At 42.9% G+C, this 22,768-nt stretch overlaps 2 protein-coding genes across 11 annotated transcripts in view; one reads left to right on the forward strand and one right to left on the reverse strand.

The window, feature by feature from the left end:
• The window catches only part of UTP18 (UTP18 small subunit processome component), a 34,772-nt gene extending 15,855 nt beyond the window's left edge, over positions 1-18,917 (reverse strand). For 2 of the 4 annotated variants that reach the window (XM_045182119.2, XM_071219361.1), the window contains exons 1-8: positions 18,416-18,917; positions 16,648-16,760; positions 14,046-14,144; positions 11,537-11,604; positions 5,923-6,011; positions 4,254-4,379; positions 3,980-4,154; positions 2,983-3,060 (exon numbers count right to left, since the gene is read on the reverse strand). In XM_045182119.2, coding sequence (XP_045038054.2) covers positions 2,983-3,060; positions 3,980-4,154; positions 4,254-4,379; positions 5,923-6,011; positions 11,537-11,604; positions 14,046-14,144; positions 16,648-16,760; positions 18,416-18,802 — 1,135 coding nt within the window. In that variant the 5' untranslated portion in view covers positions 18,803-18,917. The remainder of the gene's footprint in view (positions 1-2,982; positions 3,061-3,979; positions 4,155-4,253; positions 4,380-5,922; positions 6,012-11,536; positions 11,605-14,045; positions 14,145-16,647; positions 16,761-18,415) is intronic. The other 2 variants (XM_045182120.2, XM_071219362.1) reach the window with 1 other exon arrangement.
• A 64-nt stretch (positions 18,918-18,981) lies between these two features.
• The window catches only part of MBTD1 (mbt domain containing 1), a 66,804-nt gene continuing 63,017 nt past the window's right edge, over positions 18,982-22,768 (forward strand). For 5 of the 7 annotated variants that reach the window (XM_045182115.2, XM_024572887.3, XM_045182118.2 and 2 more), the window contains exons 1-2: positions 19,254-19,511; positions 20,161-20,224. The gene's annotated coding sequence lies outside the window, so the exon portion shown is untranslated. Of the gene's footprint in view, positions 19,228-19,253; positions 19,512-20,160; positions 20,225-22,768 lie in introns of those variants that run through there. The other 2 variants (XM_024572888.3, XM_045182117.2) reach the window with 1 other exon arrangement.

The raw sequence follows: 22,768 nt of genomic DNA on the forward strand, positions 1-22,768 counted from the left end.
ACCAATTTTTCAAATGTAAGCCGTAATACCCATAATAAACTAAAAGGATAAATTATAGCGTTGTCACAAATTTCACTACCAGAGGGAAAATACACTGACATTAGAGAGACAGCCAAAAACGTAATTACATACAGAAACTGGTTGCTGGCCACCTACTAAACACGCCATGATGAACTGGGATGAACTCGCATGATTAGAGAGTCTAATCTTTAACTTCAGGATACAAAAAGAAAAAAAAAAAAATACAAGCTGTCCGTGTATTCAAGAGCAGCTTAGCTTCTCAAGATGGGACTCATGTAGCAAAGTCGAATGAGCTGGGTATATAAACCAGAGTCACTCTACGTATTTACAAAGGGGCATGTCCCTTTCCCATGCCTGAAAGGTTCATACTGACTATACAGGAGACTCCTGACATCAGATTGCCTAGAAAGCCAAGTTACTCATCAAAAAGTTGCCCAATAGAAAGGATACAGAAAGAAAGGGGTAACTGGCTACCTCCAGGGAAGAGAATAGGTAGCCAGAGAAACAAAGCAGAAGAGACTTCTCACTATCCACCCATTTCCAAGTATTGGATTTTTGTACCATGTGAACAGACTGCCTAGTCAAACAAAAAAAAATTTAAGTCACTAAGTTAAAACAGTGATCAGAGAGAAGGAATTAAGAATCTAGTGAAGAACCCATACGCCGCTACAGGAAAATGCCGGTTAAGCCTCCTACAGACCATCTGCCTCCTACAAACAGGCTTTGCCCCAATGGCTCCCACTGCTACCAACTGGGCCTCCCATCCCAGTCTCACCCCCCGAGATGGCAGCCTGGGTTCCTTGACTAGAATCAATCTAAGCACATTATTTGTAATCACCGGGGTAACGTTTGCTGATGACCCGTCTTCTTCATGACGATTCTATTCCTATTAAGTAATTTCCTTAAGAATTTCCCAATTCTGGGCAAACTGTACTGACTGCAGTATACCGAAACAGCTCCAAATATAAGGAGACTATCATTACGTGATGAAGCAGGGAAGGGAGGCTAGTGGTAGCACAGTGTGAGGCTACAGCTGGACCCACCTGCAGACTAATCCTGATGGCACAGTACCAGGTAGTGGGAACAGGAGAGAAGACGAAAAGTGTTCACCTTGAAGCCTACAGCTGGGCACCACTGTGGCCTTGGAGGGATACACACTACACAGGTACCAACACGGGAACAGTGAACGAAGTCCCCTCATACTGTGCAGGACCACGATGAACACAGAGCCAGTGTGGCAGCCAGCAGAGGCAAAGTGCCAGAGGGTTCCTTACCCAGGCAGCCCACTGCTCTCTCCGCCTGCAGGTGGCTGAAGACTCGTGCTTTTGGCCTGACTAACCTGTTATCTAGGGGCAGTTCAGGAGAGGGGTTGTCTTCAAGAAGGAGACAGAATTCCAACAAATAAGGACACATAGTTGTTACGTTAGCAATTAACTGGAAAAATAAGAAAGGTAAGCATATTTTCATCCAGAGCTTACAGTGTATTATAATAGTTACATGTACATATATATATATAATTTTGCTTTTAACCCCACAAAAAATAGTGATAACAAAAGCTAGCAATGGTATTATAATTGCTTTTTTACAAATGTGGGACCTTTCAAAATAAGTCAAATAAAATTTATAATGTGGCCTAGAAAGAAGATACGAAGTTTTAAAGATGTCAAGTATAAATCTTTTTATAGATATGTGAGATTTTTAGGTCAACTGCTGACAACTGGTAAAAAAAGGAATGGCAAATTTAATTAGAACCAAATTCCACAGCACAGTAAGTAGATTTGTGGTAGGCGGTTAGACAGATGGGAACAGACCAAGGACGACAGGCCAGGTACCGAAAGTCCCCACAGCACAATGCCCCAGGTGCCTAGCAATGGGCAAAATAAGAAAACAGGAACCCTGCTCCCAGGTAACCTTTGCTCCTCCCAGGTAACCTTTGCTCCTCCCGTACCATATAGCCGGTCCTGCAGTTTAGACCCCGACCTTTCATATTGCTAGTCCTGTGGCTCCCACCCTCCTCTGACCTTTCCTCTCCTGGCAGGTCACCAGTCAAGCAGTAGACCCCCTTGGAGAAGGAACAAGGGGCCGAAGAATGGCCTCATTCAACTCCCCTGTGGGCCCTTGCACAACCACACCCTTAAGCATCAACTCCCAGAGAGAACATCTAGGCTTCAGTCTCGTTTCAACTCCAGGTGCAGAAAAGCAGCAAAAACCAGACAACTGACCCCATCAGGACCAGCTTTACTGACTGTTGACTCCTGATGCTGACCAATCAGTGGAGACCATGACCCTGACAGGGCATACCTGGAAATCTGATGAATATTCTATCAAGATCCTCCCCTGAGGCCTCCAAATAAATACCCTCCCTACGGAGGACCCAGTGGGGCTCTCTCTCCCAGGAAGCTTGCCAAGCCTTTCTCACCCCAAGCACATTCGGGACCTTTCTCCTAAGCTCCAAGGGCTCTTCTTTTCCTCTGTGACTTGTTTCCTGGGCCCATTCCTTGTACAGCTTATTTCTTCTGCCTCTGTGTCTTTCTAAATAAGCTTTCTCTAGTAGTTTGAATCTTGGCTCTGAATTCTTTCTTAGCCACAACTCAAGTACCAAGTTTGCTGACCAAGGTCCGTCTGACTCCATTGGCCTAAAACCTGATACCATTCTCGCCATCAACAGATGGTGATCAATCAACACATACGCGACATGTTATTACCAACAGTGGCAACAGTTAACATTCACTGAGCATTTCCCGTGTGGCAGGTGCCAAGTTAGGGGCTTTAAAAATTCTCTTTTAATATTTTTGCCCCGTGAGTCTAAAAAGAGAGAAAAGTAAGGCTCAGAAAGTACCTTACCATGATGTCTGTAATCAAAATGGTAGCTACGCGGCCAGCTCATTTGATTCGCAAATGGTCAGATTCCAGAGTCTGCGCTCGTAACCTGGGGCTCTTAACCTCTTTTGTGCCACTCACCCTGGGGCAATTTGGTGAAGCACACGGTCCCCTTCTCAAAGTGACAGTTGTTCAAACCATTCGCAACTGAAGGAGATGCTAAATTTCAATCAGAGATTAGTGAAAATAAAGATGCAATATTTTTGCCATCCAACTCCACAGGCCCCTTCATTCTATCCAGAGAATTCTGAGAGTCCTTGGATGCCACAGTATGAACCCTGGGCTATGAAGCCCAACAATGAAGGAACAAATGTACCATTTGAATCAGTTCTGTCACCTTCATTTTTCAAATCTGTGAACATATAAGGCTTACATAATACTAACTAGTCAGCAATTTCCCCCCTTATTCTAGAGTCCTTAATTAGTGTTACTTACAGTGTTTTATAATGATGAGACTCAGAATAGTGTTCAACAGCCTAACACCACGAAAACGCATTTTTCGTTACTATTATTACTATCATCATTATTACCAAGCTATGCTTATTGAGGAAAGTAAAGGGAAAATATTGGGAGTAAAAGATAAATGACGTGTCTTAGAAGCCAGTGACTGGATACAAAACCCTCCATACCTACACTAACTATATCTTGGCCAACCCCCAGGTTGCTTTTCCCAAGAGGATACAAAGAAGAGCTAAAGCCCACCAGTTCTGATTAGTGGAATATGTAAAAATAGTAACTACTACACAGTGTTTTCTGTTTCAATATGGGGAGATGGTTTTAAGGATTTTCAACTCAAAGGAAGTTTCATGGACCCGCAGCATCAGCATCACCTGAAAGGTTGTTAGAAATGCAGAATCAGTCCCTATCCCAGACCTACTGAATCAGAGTCTGCAAGAGCATGTGAGATTGAGCTCCCTGGCATATGCTGTCAATTTGGCTCAAATAAACCCTTATAAAAATTCTCTTTAAAAAATCCTATGGGGAGGAAAATAAGTGGCTATAAACAATGTTAAGTAAGCTCAGCTGTGTGGGCTGGGGAGCGGGGACTGATCAGCTATGTGTTCAACAAAAACCTTACCTCTCACTTGATGTACAGGAATTAACTTCCCAGCCAACATGTCGTAGACATAAAGCACCTTGCTATGGGTACTTGTGGCTAAAACCTCTTCTCCATTAGCACTAAAACGAGCCTTAAAGATCGGAAACTTTTCCAAATAGATGCTCTGAATTTTAGGATTTGTTTTTCCATCGACCTATAAGGAAATACAAAACATTCCTTTGGGTTATTTCCGCAGGCGCTGAATCTTGGCAGTGAACACTTTCAGCACGAGTCTTCATGTAAAAACGCATACCTGGAAGAGTGAGACGGAGTTATCGAGCGCCGCGACCATCACCACCTGCGCGCTGGGATGGAACTGCACAGACGAGATCCGGGTGGCGCTCGGACGTTCGGCGTTAGCATGCTGGCAGTGCTTCATCTGTGGAAAAATAAAGCTGGAGTTGGATCGATTCAAAGGGGTTAACGTGATTTTCTTTAGCGCATGAAGGAAAAACATACAGTGGTTTATTTACAGAAGAAAACCCACTGACATAGTACTGCTGCCAACTAGCAAGTCATTTTACTATACAATAATCCACTTGCACCATCTCTCAAGTGAGGGAATTAAACTATTAAGGTCTTGAAGCCCCAGGATACAGTCATTTCCCCAAAAAACACCCTATTTGGGTTAGGAGACTTTGACTTCCAGGGAAATTTTACTTAAAACTCCTACTCTGGCATCTCTACATTCACGGCACAAAGTAAGAAGCACTATGTGGCTGCCCCCACGGTTCTACGATTAGTACAAATTTCTTATGTTCTCTGGGGCACACGGTTGTCAGTTCAAAGTAATGACAATCTCATGCATCATTCAAAGTATTTTCTGTTATTTGTTTTTATAGGGATTTTCCTATGCATTAAAAATTCAATTATATAAAAAACAAAGTATTATACATACACTTTCTTTACAACCACTGAAGTTGAATTTTTATGGTGACTAGATTTTAAATGAAGATAGAGTCACCCTATGAAGTGCTCAATGAATTGTCTTCTTCAAGTAGGGGGAGTCAGAATCCCTCTGTCTACTAGTAATCTATCATAACTGGGTCCCTCTCCCCATCTAAATACACGTGCCACCATTTTATAATGGGGAAACTTATCCATGTCAGAGAGAGACCTGTTCATTGGACAGATCTTTAACCGAAGCACTATGCTGGCTAGGCACCTGGTTACTGCAATGAACAAGCTAGACACAGTGATGACTGAGAAAGTAGTGCTGGCCATGTCAGATAGGATGGACAGGAGAGACCGTTCTAAGGTGTCATTTGAGCAGAAAGTTAATAATGAGTTGGCCATTAGTAGTGCTTAAAGAACAGACAGGCAGCAAGAAGAACAAGAGCAAAGGTACTGAGGCAAGAAAGGACTCAGTTCATTCAAGAAACAGAAAGGCCTACATGGCGTGGGTAGGAAATATGGAGGAAAAGGTCAAAGATGAAGTTTTAGATGTAGGCAGAAGCCAGATTATGAAGGACATCTGGACTATAAGAAATTTAGAAGTTTTCAAAATGCAATGAAAACTGACATGACCTGATGCTTTATTTTTAAAATATCCCTCTGGCTACTATATGGAGAATAGTTTAGGAGAAAGTGAAGTACAAGTGCGGAGACTAGCCACAAAGCTACTGCAGTAAACAGAGTGGCAGGTGACAGCAGTATGAACTAGGCTGGAGCCAACAGAAATAAAGAAGTGCAAAAGCAGAAATTAAATACGATTCCTAAAAGATTCCTGGGGACATAATTTAACTTAATTTTCCAGATCATTTTTGTAAAGGATGAAAAACCAGCATCATATTTACCAAGGCAAAAACGATAGCAAACACATTCAATCCCACAGATGAAAGGCATCCATACATTAGTAACTGGGAAGCATACCGAATTATGGGGGTAATTAGCTGGACAGGCCCAACTTCGCTGAGTCTCACCTTTAAAACTCCTTTCGGAAGAGAAGCTGATGTGGATATGAAATTCCCAGTCCTTTGCAACAAATCATCTTCATCCTCTTCGCTTTCATCTAAGTCAAACAAACCCACAAGGCTGAGCTTTAGAAACAATGAGATGACCGTTACCTACTTCAAAGGTCTAGAGTCGAAACTTCAACTCCCGTCCCAGCCTCCCAGCCTCAACTAATTTATTTAAGTTGCAACTGGTAAAAGTAAAGCAGCAAAATAATTTTGGAATAGAGGAAAAAGATGACACAGAGCTCAATATATATGGTTAAAATCAAAGCTTGGCTCTGCAGTGAAAGACACACTCACAGACAGTAACTAAAACAAGATGAAAAGAAGTTGAGATTAAGTCAGCATTTAATTTAAAAAGAACTCACCACTAAGTTCTTTGGTAATAGGGTGAACAGCAGATCTAGCTTAACCACTCGCGTGAAAAAGAACGAGAACTTTAGGCTGACAGAAATACCAATGTCAGCAAGCTGTGTACCTGAACTTCAAAGAGAGCTAATAGGGATGCTTTTCCCCAGGGATGACTGATTCTTCCAGGAAAGAAAGCTGAGAAGCTGAGCAGAGTTTTAAAAACATTCCCGGGGTCAAGGGGTGGGGAAGGAACCACTCTAAAAGCCTTGTAAGGTTCTCAAGGGGGGGGTCTGGTAAACCATCAGGCTTTGGGTTGGGGACACAAAAGGCAACACCTAGGATTAGGGTGAAACCAAAGAATTATAAGAAAACCTTACAGGAGCTGAAACCCTGCTTTCAGTCCCGTCACCACCTCTCACTGCAATAAGCAGCTGAGACTGCTAGTGCCCCTTGCCCAGCCACCCCGCCAAAAATACAGCAGACCCTTGAACAATGCCCATTTGAACTGCACAGGTCAACTGAAAAAAAACCCACGTATAAGTGGACCCACGCAGTTTAAACCTGCCTTTCCAGAGTCAACTGTATACAAATTCGCTGGACAAAGATATCATTGTCTTAGGCCTCTAATCAATACTTTTTTCAAAAACAATGTCCAGAACTAGGTCAAGATAAGGTAACATGACTAAAAACCTGAGGAAAAACACACAATCCTCACAGGAGATCTAGATAATGGAGTTGCCAGATGTAATATTTAATATTTTCATAATAATGAAAGACAAGATTCAGAATTGAGCCACAGAAATTAACTAACATCCCAAAGGATTTTCTTAACAGTACATCAAAATTAGTTTGAGAATTAGTGGTCTGGAAAATAGATCCGGAGAAAAATACCCAGACTAAAGTACAGAAAGCAAAAAAGATTAAAAATAAAGAGAAAAACACAGAATATGTTGAAAATAAAAACATTTAATATACATGTAATTAGTAGACTAGAACATAATCATTTGAAGAGATAATAGTTAAGAATCTCCAAAACTTAGAAAAGATATCAAGCCAGATTCAAAAGTACCATAAAGACCAAGCAGAACACAAAGCAAGCTGAAAAGATTGGGCAAGGAGGTGGGGAGGGATAAAGTGAAGCAGCAACAATAAAACAATCCATAATATTAAGGAATTACGGTTGATTTTTGAGATACATGATGGTAGCGCTGTAGTTACATTTAAAGGGGGGGGGTACTCTCATTTAAAGACACTCAGTGAAGTATTTATAGATAAAAACAAAAAGTTGGAAGTAAATGTGGAACTGGGTTCTAGTCACCACAAGAGGAAGTCAATTTTATCTTTTCTAACTATACTCTTCTCATCTGTAAAATGCAGGAATTAGACCAGTATACCCCAGAGGGTAGCAGAGTGGCTAACTGTTGACCTAACCCATTTCCTTTTTATCCTGGGCACAAAGTCAAACTACACTTCCTTGTATCCCATGCAATTAGTATGGCCTCATGATTGACTGAGCTCTGGCCAATAAAATGTAGGTGAAAGTATCACGTATTGACACCACTCCCGGGACGGGCCAATAAAAACCTCCCTCGGGCGAGCCTCTCTCCCTGCCCCCTATAAGCCACCTGGATGTATCTTGGGCAACTGTGAAAGCCACAGCCTGAAGGTGACAGAACCTCTATGAACTTGGGTCCCTGAAGTAGATAATCACCTTTTCACCACCCCAATTTTACAGAAAAAAACAACTTCTGAATTAAGCCACCAGGACCAGGGAGGCTTTCCGTGTCAACAGCTAGTGGAACTATGTCTATAATTACGTGGATCTAATATTTTGTGATTCTATGGATGCAAAATTCTAAAACTGATAACCCCAGAGGGCACACTGGTTACCAAGGGTAAAGGAATTATGTCACGTAAAAAAAAGGTTAAACGACAAGGTATATTTAACATATTAAATAAAAAAACAAATGAGATTTCTCAAATAAAAAAATTTGTATATGAAAGAGAGGTAAAATGATAAAAGGTAGGACTACTGGAGTGTAAGGAGGTAAATTTCAAAATAAAAAAATTGTAACAACTTGTTCTTAAAAAAAGAGAAGGGGAAGATGGAGGCAGAGGTAGACACGCTTCGCCTCCTTGTGCAACCAGAGAGAATAATAACTACTTCTCAAAACAAGTAACAACCAGAACCATCGAAAAATCGAGCTGTATGGAAGTCCAACAACCAAGGATTTAAAGAAGCCACATTCATCCAGACGGGTAGGAGGGGTGGAGTTGCAGAGACAGGCGGAGAGTCCCATATTCAAACGGTGGATAAAAATCGGGAGGGATATTTTGGGAGCAAGCGATCCCACCCCCAGGCCAGACTGCACAGCCCAGGGTTACAGCCCCAGGAAGATAAATCCCCATACCTCCTGACTATAAAAACCAGTGGGGTTTGGGGAGGCAGAAGAAACTGCCCAATTTTCAAGATTTTGTAAAAAGGGCCCGCACAGAGTTAGAATATACACAAACCCACCCACTCTGGGATTCACCACAAGGGCAAGAGCAGGAAGGGCTCCAGTCGCAGGCAGGAAGTGGGTAAGGTGGCAACAGGCGACCACCAGGCAAACCTCCAGAAGCCAGACAACAGCACTGTCCCCTCTCAGAGCCCACCCCCAACACAGAGACACAAAACAGTGAAGCCGATTGCCCCGCCCTGGTGATTACCTAAGGCTCCGCCCCACACAATTTACAGGTACCTTTTCTGTAATAGGCCTCGTTACCAAGACAAGGAGTCAAAGCAGCTCTAACACACAGGAGCAAACACAGGGAGGCAGCCAAATTGAGGAGACAAAGAAATATGGCCCAAATGAAAGAACAGAACAAAACCCCAGAAAAAGAACTAAATGAAAGAAAGACAACCAACCTATCAGAAGCAGAGTTCAAAACACTGGTGATCAGGATGCTCAAAGCACTCCTGGACTACAGCAACAACATAAAAAAGACCCAGGAAGAAATGAAGGTTACACTAAGTGAAATAAAGAAAAATCTATAGGGAACCATCACTGATGGGGAGGAAGCAGGATTCAAATCAACAATTTGGAACATAAGGAAGAAATAAGCATTCAACTAGAACAGCAGAAGAAAAAAAGTCAAAAAAACCCAAGGACACTATAAGGACCCTCTGGGACACCTCCAAACATACCAACATCTGAATCATAGGGGTGCCAGAAGAAGAAGAGGAAGAGCAACAAGTTGAAAACTTGTTTGAAAAAATAATGAAAGAAAACATCTCTAATTTGGAAAACGAAATAGACATACAAGTCCAGGAAGCACAGAGAGTCCCAAAGAAGCTGGGCCCAAAGAGAACCAAGACACATCATAATTAAAGTGCCCATGGTTAAAGAGAAAGAGAGAATCTTAAAAACAGCAAGAGAAAAGCAGATAGTTATCTATAAAGAAGTTCCCATAAGACTGGCAGCTGATTTCTCAAAAGAAACTTTGCAGGCAAGAAGGGACTGGCAAGAAGTATTCAAAGTGATGAAAAGTAAGAACCTACAAGCTAGATTATTAAATCTAGCAAAGCTCTCATTTAGAATGGATGGGCAGATGAAGGGCTTCCCAGACAAGGTAAAGCTAAAGGAATTCATCATCACCAAACCATTATTACATGAAATGTTAAAGGGGCTTATTTAAGAAAAAGAAGAACAAAACTATGAAGATTAAAAGGGCAACAAATTCACAACTATCAACAACTGACTAAAAAAAAACAAAGCAGACAGGCAGAACAGGAACAGAATCATAGGTATGGAGATGATTTGGAAGGTTATCAGCTGGGAGGAGGGAAGGAGAGAATGGGGGAAAAGGTGCAGGGAATCAGAAGCATAATTGATAGGTACAAAATAGACAGGGGGGTGTTAAGAATAGTATAGGAAATGGAGAAACCAAAAAAAAAAAAAACTTCTATGTACCACCCATGGTCATGAACTAAGGCAGTGGGGGGATTGCTGGAGGGAAGTGGGTACCAGATGTAGAGAGTAAAAGGGGGAAAATCTGGGACAACTATAGTAGCATAATCAATAAGATTATTTAAAAAAAAAGAAAATGGGAAGAAAGAGTACAGCAGTATATGACATAGTTAAGCAGAGGCTAAATGATCACCTAACAGATGTTGTAGAAAAAGTTCTTTTCATAAATAAAGTCAGGCTACAACACTAACATTCCTTCAAACCCTGTAAGTTACCTGGCTGGAAACCAGAAGGTAAACTTCTATTTAATAACAGGTTGAGTTTTCCAATAGCAGTACATGAAACAACTAGCTCTTATGTACGGGATCCCTATACTTGAATACCGTGAGGACGAACAAGGATGGGGGGAACAGAGGGAGAGATGGTGGTGGTAATCCAACAAACTCACCAGATATTAAGGATGCTAAGGAAGGAATTCCTGAATTGGGGGAGGACATATTCTGGACTCCCTAAAGATCAAAGGTCAACTCCAAGCCTAAAATTTGTAACTCCAAGAACATATATCAGATCTTGGCTAAACCAGTCACAGTTGTATCTAAACTCAAGGATCTAAAAAGCAGAAAATAGGGCCCTGGCCAGGCAGCTCAGTTGACTGGAGCATCGTCCCATACCCCAAAGGCTGTGGGTCTACTCCCTGCTCTGGGGGCGTACAGGAGGCGACCAATCAATATTTTTCTCTCACATCAATGTTTCTCTATCTCAAATCAATAAAACATATCCTCAAATGAGGAAAAGTAATAATAACAACAAAAAGCAGAAAATAGTTATCGTGCCAGCCAAACCTAAAACCTGGAGTTGAAAAATGAGTTTTTATAAAGTGACTAATCATCTGGGCCCGACCCGACATGTGCTCCTTAGGAAGCTAACCCACTTCCTAGGTCAGCTGCCAGTATCTGCAGGGGGGAATCTGAACCGAGAGGTAACAGTGCTACTCATTTTCCCTTAATCCCATGCCATAATGCAACAAAGTTCTGTTGAGAAAAAGAAATCATAAAACCCATCCATTATTGTCCTTGCAGTGGAGAATATGCTGCTAAGTAAGGCTTACATTATTGTAAAAAGGCTTCCCTCAGAGAAATGGTAGACTTCAAAACCAGACATTTAAAAAAAAAAAAAAAATGTGAAACACCAGGTTTAGTAAGACTCATGAGAAAGCTCAAATAACGACAGAACAGGAACAGAACTTATTTACTAACTTAAACAGAGGTATCAATACTCACCGTCTGAAGATGTCTTCCGCTTACTATTCTCTACCCAGGCAGGAACTCCCCCCATAGCATGCTGGAATCTAAGCAAAAACAGGGACAATTTGTATGGTAACCACTGTATGTCCATAGAGCTTGATACATGTAAAAGAATATAGATTCGCTCATCCTTGAGAACATGCACAGATTCTCTTCCAAAGAAGTTATTGTCTTTAAGAACAGAAGGTCCACTCACCCAAAATAGTTCCAACATGCTTACTTTGGACACTTTCATGAACCTCTAACCACCTAAATAACTCCTGGATACAGGGCACCTGGATACACAGTTGTTAATTTTTTATATTTAGTTACATGGTTGTCTTATTTGTTCATTTCAACACATCCCCGATCCTGGGACTAAGTAAACAAGTCTCTGGCTTATAAACCAATGCTACGGTACAGAGCACGTGATAGAGCACGTCTAAAAGAGAATGACCAGACTGCTAATGCAAAACCTCCATCATATATCCTTTGACTCAAATGGGAGTTCCACTTTGGAAAAAATAAGCATTAGGAGAAGCATGATAGTTATATTCTGAAAGGCTGGTATCCAAGAGTACTAAGAGTCATTTTAATTGTATTATACAGCAATACAGGCGAGCCCGCCAAAGGAAGCCCACTAGCCATAAAAACTAGAAAACTGGACAAAATACGTGAAACTGTTTTCAGGAATTGGCCAACGGCAACATAGGGCTGTGGTCCCTGAGAGAAAGGAAGTAACAAGGTGAGTCATCATCACCAGGATTTTTCCCCTGAAGGGATTTTAAAAAGCCTGTGGCAGAGAGGAGAAAAAGATCAGACTTGGAAGAGGCTGAGACAACTGGAATTGGAAGGCAGTGGACTGCAGAAGAGAAAGCATTTCAGAAATCTGCACAGATGTCCACCGAGAGACACTTCTGCTGAATCCTAAGCTGTACGCTCACCGGATGAAAACTCCATGTGGTCAAGCAAAGACTAAGGAGTTGTAAGTTGCACAATACCAAAGCTCACTCAAGTTCAACCAGTTAGAGAGAGAAGGTCCTTACCGAACACCCAGGGCATTCGGCAGAGATCCCAGAAATGGCGTACCTTAGTTAACAAAGCCAAACCAGCCTTGTGTATAATATGCTGCTCTAGAACAAAACTAAAAATGAATCTTGAAAGGATCAAACTGCTCTCCAAGCCAATTAATGGCCTGCCAACACAAAGTTTAACACTCATTAAAGCAAAAAATAAAATCGACACTGAACAACACACTCCTCAGAATCCAATCAATATTACTAGACCTGCACAGAAGCAGAAAAATATAATCCATAACCAAAAGAAAAATCGGTCAACAGGAACAGACATAGAAATGACAGACTGAATAGAATCAGCACCCAAGGACTTTGAAATAGCTAATACAAAAATATTCAAGTATTTAAAGGAAATTTAACATAACAAAAGGGAAAACAGAAACTAAACAAGATCTCAAGCTGAAAAGATCTAAAGCTGAAAGTAACACCTGAAATAATAGGTTCACTAAATGAGCTTAACAGATTCAAAAGACTACATACTTCATGTTTCATTTACAAGACACTCTGGAAAAAACAAGTCTGTAAGGACAGGAAGCATCAGTGGTTGTCAGGGGCTGGGGGGATAAGAGGTTGGGGAGAGGGTAGACTACAGAGGGGTACACCAGAATGTTTCAGGGTGATGGCTATATTCTATAATTTGACTCCTTACCTTAATTACTGTGGTGCTTACATGAATATGTGTTTAACAAAATTCATAAAGATACTTGAAAAGGAATATCTTGTCACTGATAATTATACTTGAATTTCACTGTAAATATGCTTCAATAAACCTACTTTTTAAAAAGTGATAATGCAATAAACGTCTACGAATTTTATTAAGGTCAATACAAACCAAAATAATTTTTGAAGATCTCCAAGTTTGAATTGGGAGAATCAATATGAAATCATTGTTTTAAAATGTACACATATTTCCTAGCTCTATTCAACAAAAGAGGCTAGAAGTTGTGAAAGAGAGATGGTTTACCACATACAAGCAAACAAGCAAATAAGCAACATTACCACTGATTTTATTTGGATGGTGGGATTACAAGCTTTTTCCAATTTTTTTTGTATTTGTAGTCCCTCTTCTCCCATTTCTTCCAAGAGCAATACTCATACTGTTTCATAATGGAAATCGTACTACCCAAGAAGCTATTACACCCAAAGACAGAGCAAGTCAAAACAAACGACTGGTTATAAATGCCTCCTGGTTAGCCCTGGCTGGTGTGGCCCAGCCTGCGAACCAAAGGGTCGCCTGTTTGATTCCCGGTCGGGGCACATGCCTGGGCTGTGGGCCAGGTTCCCAGTTGGGGTTGTGTGAGAGGCAACCACACACTGATGCTTCTCTCCCTCTTCCTCCCTCCCTTCCTCTCTAAAATTAATAATAAATAAAATCTTTAAAAGAAAAAAAAATACCTCCTCGTTAAAATCACATGAAAAAGGATACTTACTCTTCCTTAAGTCTCTTTTGAAGCTCATCTTTTGCAAGTTTACTCTCATTGGCGTTTTTCATCATATCTTTCCGAAAACGATTGTTTACCATGTCAACCCTATAAAACACAGAACAGCATGCTTTAACTACCTTTTAAAGACTCAACATAAATAGCTGTTGCCTCTAGTAGTTTGAGAAAACTAGTTTAACTGAAAAATACAGGTTACAATTTGTAAGCTGTGGAACATCTCGGACGTATATTCTCCATTCTTCCCAACAACACAGAAAGGAGTCTCCGGTATTTCAGATCATCCAATTTACCCTGTTAAGAACTAATAGTCCGAATTCATAATTACGTTAGACACAACTTATGCCATTCGCCTAAATAAATTCCAGGTAAAACAAAAAATCAAACATACAAAAAACAAACCTTAAAATAATACTATGAAGGAAAAATATAGGCAAACGTTTTGTCTCTCTCTGATGGCCTTTTTACTTTACAAAAAACTAAGAAAAAGATGAATAGATTTGACTATAAAAAACTTAAATATTGTCAGACAACATTAAAAACAAACTTAAAAGGCAAATAGAAAACTCAAGAGAAAAACCTACATAAATTTGACATACACAGGTTTGAAATTCTCAACATGTAAGAGCTAATATAGCGGTATCATTAAGGAACAGTCGCATCCTGCCTTTTGTGACAATAGGAATGAAGCTGGAGAACATCGTGCTAAGTGAAATAAGATAAATAGGAAAAAAATACCGAATAATCTCCTTCTACGTGGGATCTAAAAAAAAAAGGAGAACACAGAGAAGCAGAGAAGAATGGTGGCGTAAGGGAAATGGGGAGAAGTTGGCCAAAATTCGAACTCCGCAGGATGAGTGGTCCAGACAGCCAACGCACCGCATACTGACTACACTAAGTAGCACTGCACTGCACACTGGAAACCTACTGGCACGACATCTCAGGTGCCCTCACCACACACAGAAAGGAACGGAACTGTATGAGAACACAGGCATGTTAATTAGCCTGATTAGTAATCGTTTTACTATGTATATCAAAACATCATGTGGTACACCTTAAATATACACCATTTTTACTAAAAAACAAAATAAAGTCTCCAGGAGACAAGTAAACAAAAACATAATAGAGAGTATTTTTAAGAAATACTGGTGACTAATAACAAAAATGTTTCCTCAACACAAATCAAGTAGATATTTCCCACCTGTTAAACTGACAGACTATGAAAAAAGAGAAATCATTTCTTCTGAGAATGGAATGCAATGGACACTTCTCGATGGGACGGTGAGTTGGTAGGACGTCATGCTCAGTCTGGCAGTATTTATCAAGAACCGTAAAAAGGTCTGTGCTTCTTGATTAAGTAATTCTACCTCAGAGAATCTTCAAGAAATAATTAGAAAAGGAAGACAGTGTTTACGCACCGATACGTATCTCAGCATTAACTTATTAAAAGGAAAACTAAAAAAAAAAAAAACCACCCATCCAATAGAAGCTGTGGAAACTATGGTCAATTCGTACAATGGACTATATAATACGCTCCTTAAAAATGTTTATGAAGGTGTTTTTCTTTTTTTCAGTGGGGAAGACACACTTGCAATACAGTCATTCTCATCTACTGAAGCGCATATTGTGTGCTTTTTTCCAGCCTTTTCTCAGTTTCAGGCATTGTGCTAAGAGCTCTACATACGCCATTTCATTTTATCTCAAGAGCCTTCTGATATACTGGGTTGGCCGAAACCTCATTTATTTTTCCTAAGATGGCTCTAGCAACGCTTAGTTGTCTTTACCGTCATTTCAAACGATTTTGTTAGACTGTATTGTGACAGCTGTCATATCAGCGTGCATTTAAAATAAACTGAGCAAAACTGGTGAACTTTTGTGTAGCCATTTTAAAACTGAAGATGGGAGAAAATAAGTGACATTTTCGGCACATTATGCTTTATTATTTCAAGAAAACTAAAAACACAACTGAAATGCAAAAGATCTGTGCAGTGGGTGGAGAAGGTGCAATGATTGATCGAACGCATCAAAAGTGCTTGTGAAGTTTTGTGCTGGAGATTTCTCACTGGACAATGCTCCACGGTCAGGTAGACCAACTGAAGTGGATAGCAATCAAATCGAGACATTAATTGAGAACAATCAACATTATAACAATCAACACATAGGAGATAGCCGACATACTCAAAATATCCAAATCAACAAAGTTATTGGTGAAAATTAAAAATGTCTTTTATTTTACGGAAAAAAACCATATGGACTTTTTAGCCAACCCAACAGTTACGATCATTATCTCCATTTTACAAACAAGAAAAGGTAGTTCCAAACTCACCCATAGCCAGTTAGGAACTGGCCAGATTAGAAGGCAAATTCAGGACCAGACAACACAAAAGAGAAGAGAAAGGGAGAGTAGTATGGGAACATGTTAACATGGTTCTACCTCTGCACCAGGATTATGAACAACCTTTCTTTTCCTATACTCGCCAGTATTTCTCAAACCTTCTCGTAATCACGTATTTGTAAAGAGAACTTTTTTCAAACCTGCATACAACTTTTGAAGTATCCAGACGGATTCTGGAAGGAAAATCTGGCAACTTACATTTCCTCATCTTCGTCTTCTTCATCCACCCAAACTGGCTTCTTCTGAGGGGGAAAAGTATCTTTTGCCTCATTCTCCACTTCCGAGTCACCCGAGTCCTCCTGTCCTTGAACCTAGAGAAGACAAAATGCCCTCACGCACTGAGTTTTCATATTCCACGGTGGCTCTCGAACACATGAACTCAGACGGCTTGCGGAATGCTTCGCTTTTCGGGCCCTCTGATGAAATACTGGGATGGAATGCTACCACAGCAAATGCCAAAGAATAAAAAATGAGGAAATAAAGAGAATGGTACCACACGCTGGACACGTGAGGCAAGACGGAACAGTCAAGGAGAGAACATCAACGTGGTCCAAGGAAAAGACCAAGTAAGACAAGAACAACAAAAGGTAAACTGACAGATGATGAAAGGAGCAGGAAAAATCCCAGAACTACAGAAATTACGGGACCAGAGGCAGAGTAGCATCAAAGATAAAGTAAGATGACTCAATGTCGTAGTTAATTTCCAATTCTTAGACACACCTCTTCCCCATTTTTCTGTCACTCCTGACACCCTACCTTCTGAAGAAATGTTATACTGAAATGGGGACAACTGTCAATAGCACCACAATTAAAGAAAGGGAAAGAAAATGTTACACTGTACTATCAAATCTAAATCTAGACCACAAAACATCCCCTGAAGTGAGCCTGTGCTTCCACCAAACCGCACTGATAGAAATGAACAAATGATTTCTACCAGCTATTACCAGCCTGTGATCCTTCAAAGCCCAATAAATCTCACCTAATGGAGACTGTTTCTCTTCCTGACTAAGACACAGTCACCCGGGTCGGCATTTTTCCAAGTTCTCCATACACCCACTAGATTTCTGCAGCTTCTCCCGTAAGCACCCATATGAGTTTCTGGCACTTAGGTGATACTTGTTAAGTCCATGTTTCTTTATCAAATGGCAATTATCAGTGATTGTTGCTGGCCTTTCACAGGCCTTCTCTACATATACTTATCTTCCCCCACCAAATGCTTTTACTTTTTTCTCTTTAGCACTTATTGTGAATCTTACAGTAGTGCTTATCTCCTTTACCTTCCGCCTCTGCCGCTAGTACATAAGCTGCAAAAGGACAGGGGTTTTTGTCAGTTTTTTTCAATGCTGTTGCTCCTCCAGTGCCTAGAACAATGCCTGGGGCTCCCAATCTTCGGGGGGAGGGACAGGTATGTAATAAAAGGTGTGCTAAAATTATAATCATACACAGTTCCATTGCCAAGAAAAACATCTGGCACCCAACAGGCTCACAAATATTTGTTGAATAGACGAATATGTGGTCATTCTCAAAGTTGGAGTCTCACTCACTTGGAGAAATGTTAAAATGCAGATTCCCAGGCCCGTGCTCACGAATTCTGATTCCACAAACTGAGTGGAATTCCTGAATCACCATGCCGTATAGAACGACCACGAGAGAAGAACCACCGAGTCTGAGGATAGTGGGGCTGAGCCCCGCTGACCACAATCAAAGATGCTCCCGACTACAGGTCACTCAACAGGACGTGCTGAGCGCCCGCTGGACACCGGGCAGAGCCGCTCCCAACAGGGCGGGGAAAGGCGCGGTCCCCGCCCTCTCCAGACCGCCTAGCCCTCCCGGAGCCCGCGTTCTCCGGCTCCCTCCCACCTGGGTGTTCGCCGGAGCCCTGGGTCGCCCAGGCTCCGCCTCCAGATCGCCGCCTACCCCGCGCCCCGCCGAGTGCGCCCGGTCCGCGTGCCACGGCCTCCCTCACCCACGGGCCTCGCAAACGCTGCAGGAGCGCATCCTCGTTGTCCTCGACGTCCCCGAACACCAGCTCCTCCAGGCACCGCTCCACTGCCGGCTTGTCCTCCTCCAGCATCAGACGGTTCCGCTGCCTGAGCCGCCTCTCCTCCTCTGCCGTGACTGCGATCGCAGCGGCCGCTGCTCTCGGCCGGGCCGGCAGTTTCCGCTGGGATGAATAAGCAGCCTTTCGGGGCGGTCCGCCCGGCCCCGCTCGGACTGTCCTGTCCGGCTTCATTCCGGTCTTCCGGTTCGGTCTCGCTCCGGTTCTCCTGTCCGATCTCGTTCGGCTCCTCCGTTCTGGCGGCATCGTTGGCTTTAGGAATCGCAGGCGCTCACGTGGATCCTTACCGCGCATGCGCCGAGTCACGGCGTTCTCCGCAGCCACTGAGGCTCAGGGGGGAGGGGAGTGGAAGGAGTCTGCGCAGCCTACTAGCACGTGACCAACACTCCTGCCCTACGTAACGCCCACTCCCCCGCACCAACCCCTCCCCGTAGGGGAGTTCCTCTGGGAGGACCAATCTTCCGGGTGGAGGGGGAGGCGGCGTGACTGGAGTGGAAAATTTTTTCCAACACAACTTAGCAGCTGCAACTGATTGAAAGGAGTACGAGAAAGCCTCAGTATAAACTGAGATGACTGAATGAAACTTTTGCTCTTCCTCATGACTTTTTAACCACCCCACTTAACACGAGCCCCTATTGCATTTTCCACCCCTTCGTTTTGGTACGGCCCTTGGAGTACGGAGCCTGCAGAGGGTCCCACGCTGGAAGAGAGCAAGGAGGGTATGTAGGGAAGTGGGCCAATCGGGGCGCGGGTCACGGCGCAGGCGCGCTGGGAGGGAGGGCTATGCTAATGTTGTTGATATCCTGGGGCCACCCTAGTTAAAGGGGGGGAAATCCGGGGGCTGCCGCAGCCGCCACCGGTGTGGGCCCAGCCTGGGCACCCCTGTAGTCGCCGTAGCCCTGGGAGAGGCGCCTGCCCCCAGCTCGGGGAGGGGGCGCCGCGGGCCCGGGGAGCACGGACAACCCCTACCCATGAGGCCCTGATGGAAAGCACAAAGGATCTGGTGAGAGCTGAGCGCGGCAGTCGCTTTGTGTGCCAGGTGGGGGGGACGCCTGCAGCTCCCCGACCCCAGGAGCCCCTTCAGCTACTTGACCCGATTCCCAGGCCTGCTTCTCCATCCCACGCCCCCTCAACCTCCGGAGCTCCCCTCCCCCTACCGGCCGTTAAACGATTTCGGGGGTTCCCCTCCCCCCTCCCCCCCTCAGCCCCGGACTCGTCGGGGTTCTGTCTACACTCTATATACACTTTCTGAAAGAAAAAATTCAGAAGAAAGTTTTGCTCTGTCCCGCCCCCTCCCCCTTCGGCTCTGGCTGGGGGGTGCGAGGGCGAGGCTGGATTTGAGACTTTCACTTTTTCAGCAGCCCGGGGTGGGGGAGCGGAGTCCTCACTTGCCCTGGGGGGGGGGGCGCGCGCAGCTGGGGTGCTTTGCAGGGCGGGGCGCCTCTCCCCTCCGGGGCGAGTGCCGCGAGGCATTTCGCACGTGGAGGTGGAAATATTGAAAGGGGGCGGGGTGGGCACGTGTGGGAGGGCGGGGTGGGAGTGGTGTTCGGGAAGCCGCCGCCGAGGCTGCGTGAGTTTAAACGGGCTCCGAGCCGGTGGGCTTCTCTGACCTTTGCGTTCTCTCTTGTGAAGTAAGACTCCTACCGTTTCAGAGTCGGCAGAGACGTTAGAGGTCACCCAAAGCAGCCGTCCCCTCCGCAGCCTCTGTGACAAGTGGTAGGTAGTCTGGCTCTGCTTAAACCCCTACAAACTCGGAGCGCTCCCTGCTGCCCCGGAAAGCCCGGGCCGTGTTTCAGCCGTTCCGACGGGCCGACTGCCCTTAATAGACCCCGTAGTCTCATTCATGTCCTTGGGAAGTTGCTCCCTTTTTTTACTTCTCAAATTTTCTCTCACATCCTCCTCACCCACCCACCGCTCGCTGGCCTATATTTTGTGTGCCAGGAAAGAACAGCAGGGAAGTGGAGGGAGGAGGGTTTGGGGGAGAGCGAGGGCCAGCTGAGAAAACCCGGCCGGGTCCGATTCGGAAGCGCTGGTGTCTGTGCCTTGGCGTGTGTGCCCCGGGACGGTGGACGCGTTCCTTCGGGAAGCTTGGGCATTACAGTCTGGGAATTTCGTGGCTGTTTTCTCTCCCGAGGGCACCTTTTTGAAGTTAGAAGCTTTAACATCATCTCTCTCGTTCTCCTGTCTCCAAGCTTGTTGCCTAAATCACCTTCCCTAAGGATGCTTAAAATTGCCTTTTGGGGATAGTACTGAAGCTCTTAGAAGCATCTCCTGCTAGAGGGGTGACCAAAAGACCCCTTTCCTCCCCTCCTTTTGACCAGGGTGTTCCTTTCGAGCTGCTCTTCCTCCCTCCCAGGGCCCCTCCTACCCAATGTTTTCTTTTGGGGGTTGGTTTTGGTGGTTTTTTTTTTTTCAACTTTTTTATGAGATTAGAAACTTTTGCAACACTTTAATATTTGCTTAGCGTTTGCATTATTTTTAGTGCTCTTTACATTATTAGCATGCTCCAGTATTTAGCACTTCGGTAGCTAAGAGTTCAGTTTCTACTATTGTCTGTCACTTAGCGTTTTTCTGATGTTGTTCATTGGGTGAGCTCTGCTGCCACCAAAAGTAGTTGTATTGGCTTAAGAATCTTGAGGGCACATGATTTCCTTGCCCTAATATGGTAAAGTGGGAGTAAAGACATAACAGATAAAATGTAGAAGTAATAAATCTGGTCTGGAAGCCAGAGAATAAATTTCATTTTATATTCCTAGTCCCCTGTTTAAAATGTTAGAGCAGAGGCATTTTTCTTCTCTCCCCCTTTGCTCTGCTCTAGTGTGCTTAGACTGTATGGTTTTTAGTTTGTTTACCCCAATACCAAAGAGTGTTTGGAAAGAAAATAGCAGTCTTTTTGCACCACCTCCTCTGAATAACAAATTGCTTCTATTTATGTAGAACCCCATCTCAGGCCTCTGGATGCCTTGCAAATTATTGCAAAAATGACTTAAATAAGTATCAGTTTATAAGTCTCTTATTTGGGGCGTGTTTTTTTAACCATTTAATTTTTAATTTTATACAAACTTGGACATACAGAATTTCCTCTAAATTTAGTCACTGGAATTTAACATGGAAATGGATACTAGATACTAAAAAGAGTGAAGAGAGCTGTGTAATTCTGTCTTTAAAGTTTTAAATGCTGTGATCTGGAGCTCCAAGTTATTTCCTGCTTGCTTCAAACCTGAACTGCCCTGACTTGACGTGACTGACTTTGGAGCCATTTGCATTCTAAACATACTAGACAGGAACAACTGGTTTTATTTTAAAGAAGACATCGCTGTCTTTTTTGTGGTTGGCTATATGTTAACCTAATTAGTGTCTGAACCTCAGAAGATGTTCAGGTGCTTCCAGTTCCTCAGTTACATTGGAACTTAAAATCATTTAAGTTGTTTTAAAACATGGTGTAGTAGTCAAATGTAAAAGTATAGCTTAGAAGTGAAAATAATGTATTAAGGTATAAGTTCTATAAACCACGAGTGCTCAGTGGTTTGAGTTGACCACATTCTAAAATTAGACAAGTCACTGTTCATCTCGTTGCTCCTTATTTCTCAATTTTTCATCTCTAAAATGTTTGTTAAATAAGGTTTAACCGTTTCACATTCATAATTTTAAGGTAATTATAATTGATACAATTATCATTAAAATGTATCATTAGTTTCAGGATTTCAAACCTAAGAAAGATTGAAAACCACCGGGACAATAGAAGAGGAAGGACTTAAAATAGTTAAAACAAGCTAGAATATCCCCTGTAACATTAGGACATTTTAACTGTCCAAAGTTACTTTTAGTTTTACACAAAGATTGCCGTTTGGTTTACATTTATATTGATTTTTTTTTTTAATGAACTTTCTTAAGAATTACTTTTCCTCAAATTTAGAATTTCTCTTCTTGCTTTGCTGGAATCCACGAGCAAGGGTGGGAAGAAAATTATTCTATCTGAATAAACTCTGGATTAGAGGTGGGATGGAGTGCTATAATAAGTGGGGCATTGGCAGAGTAGAAGTAGGTTAGAGTCTCAGATCGGCCACGAACTAGCTTCATGGCACTTCCTGGACAAGATTCTGTGCCTCAGTTCTCTTAGCTTCCCAGTTGAAGGGTTGGTCTATCACAGTTGCTGGCTGAGCTAATCAGCATTGTCAAGTAGGACTTTCTGCAGTAATGGAAATGCCCTTTATCTATGCCACCTCGTATGGTAGTCGCTAGCCACATGCAGCTATTGAG

Source organism: Desmodus rotundus, chromosome 9 (assembly GCF_022682495.2).
Source record: "Desmodus rotundus isolate HL8 chromosome 9, HLdesRot8A.1, whole genome shotgun sequence".
NCBI classification, from domain to species: Eukaryota; Metazoa; Chordata; class Mammalia; order Chiroptera; family Phyllostomidae; genus Desmodus; species Desmodus rotundus.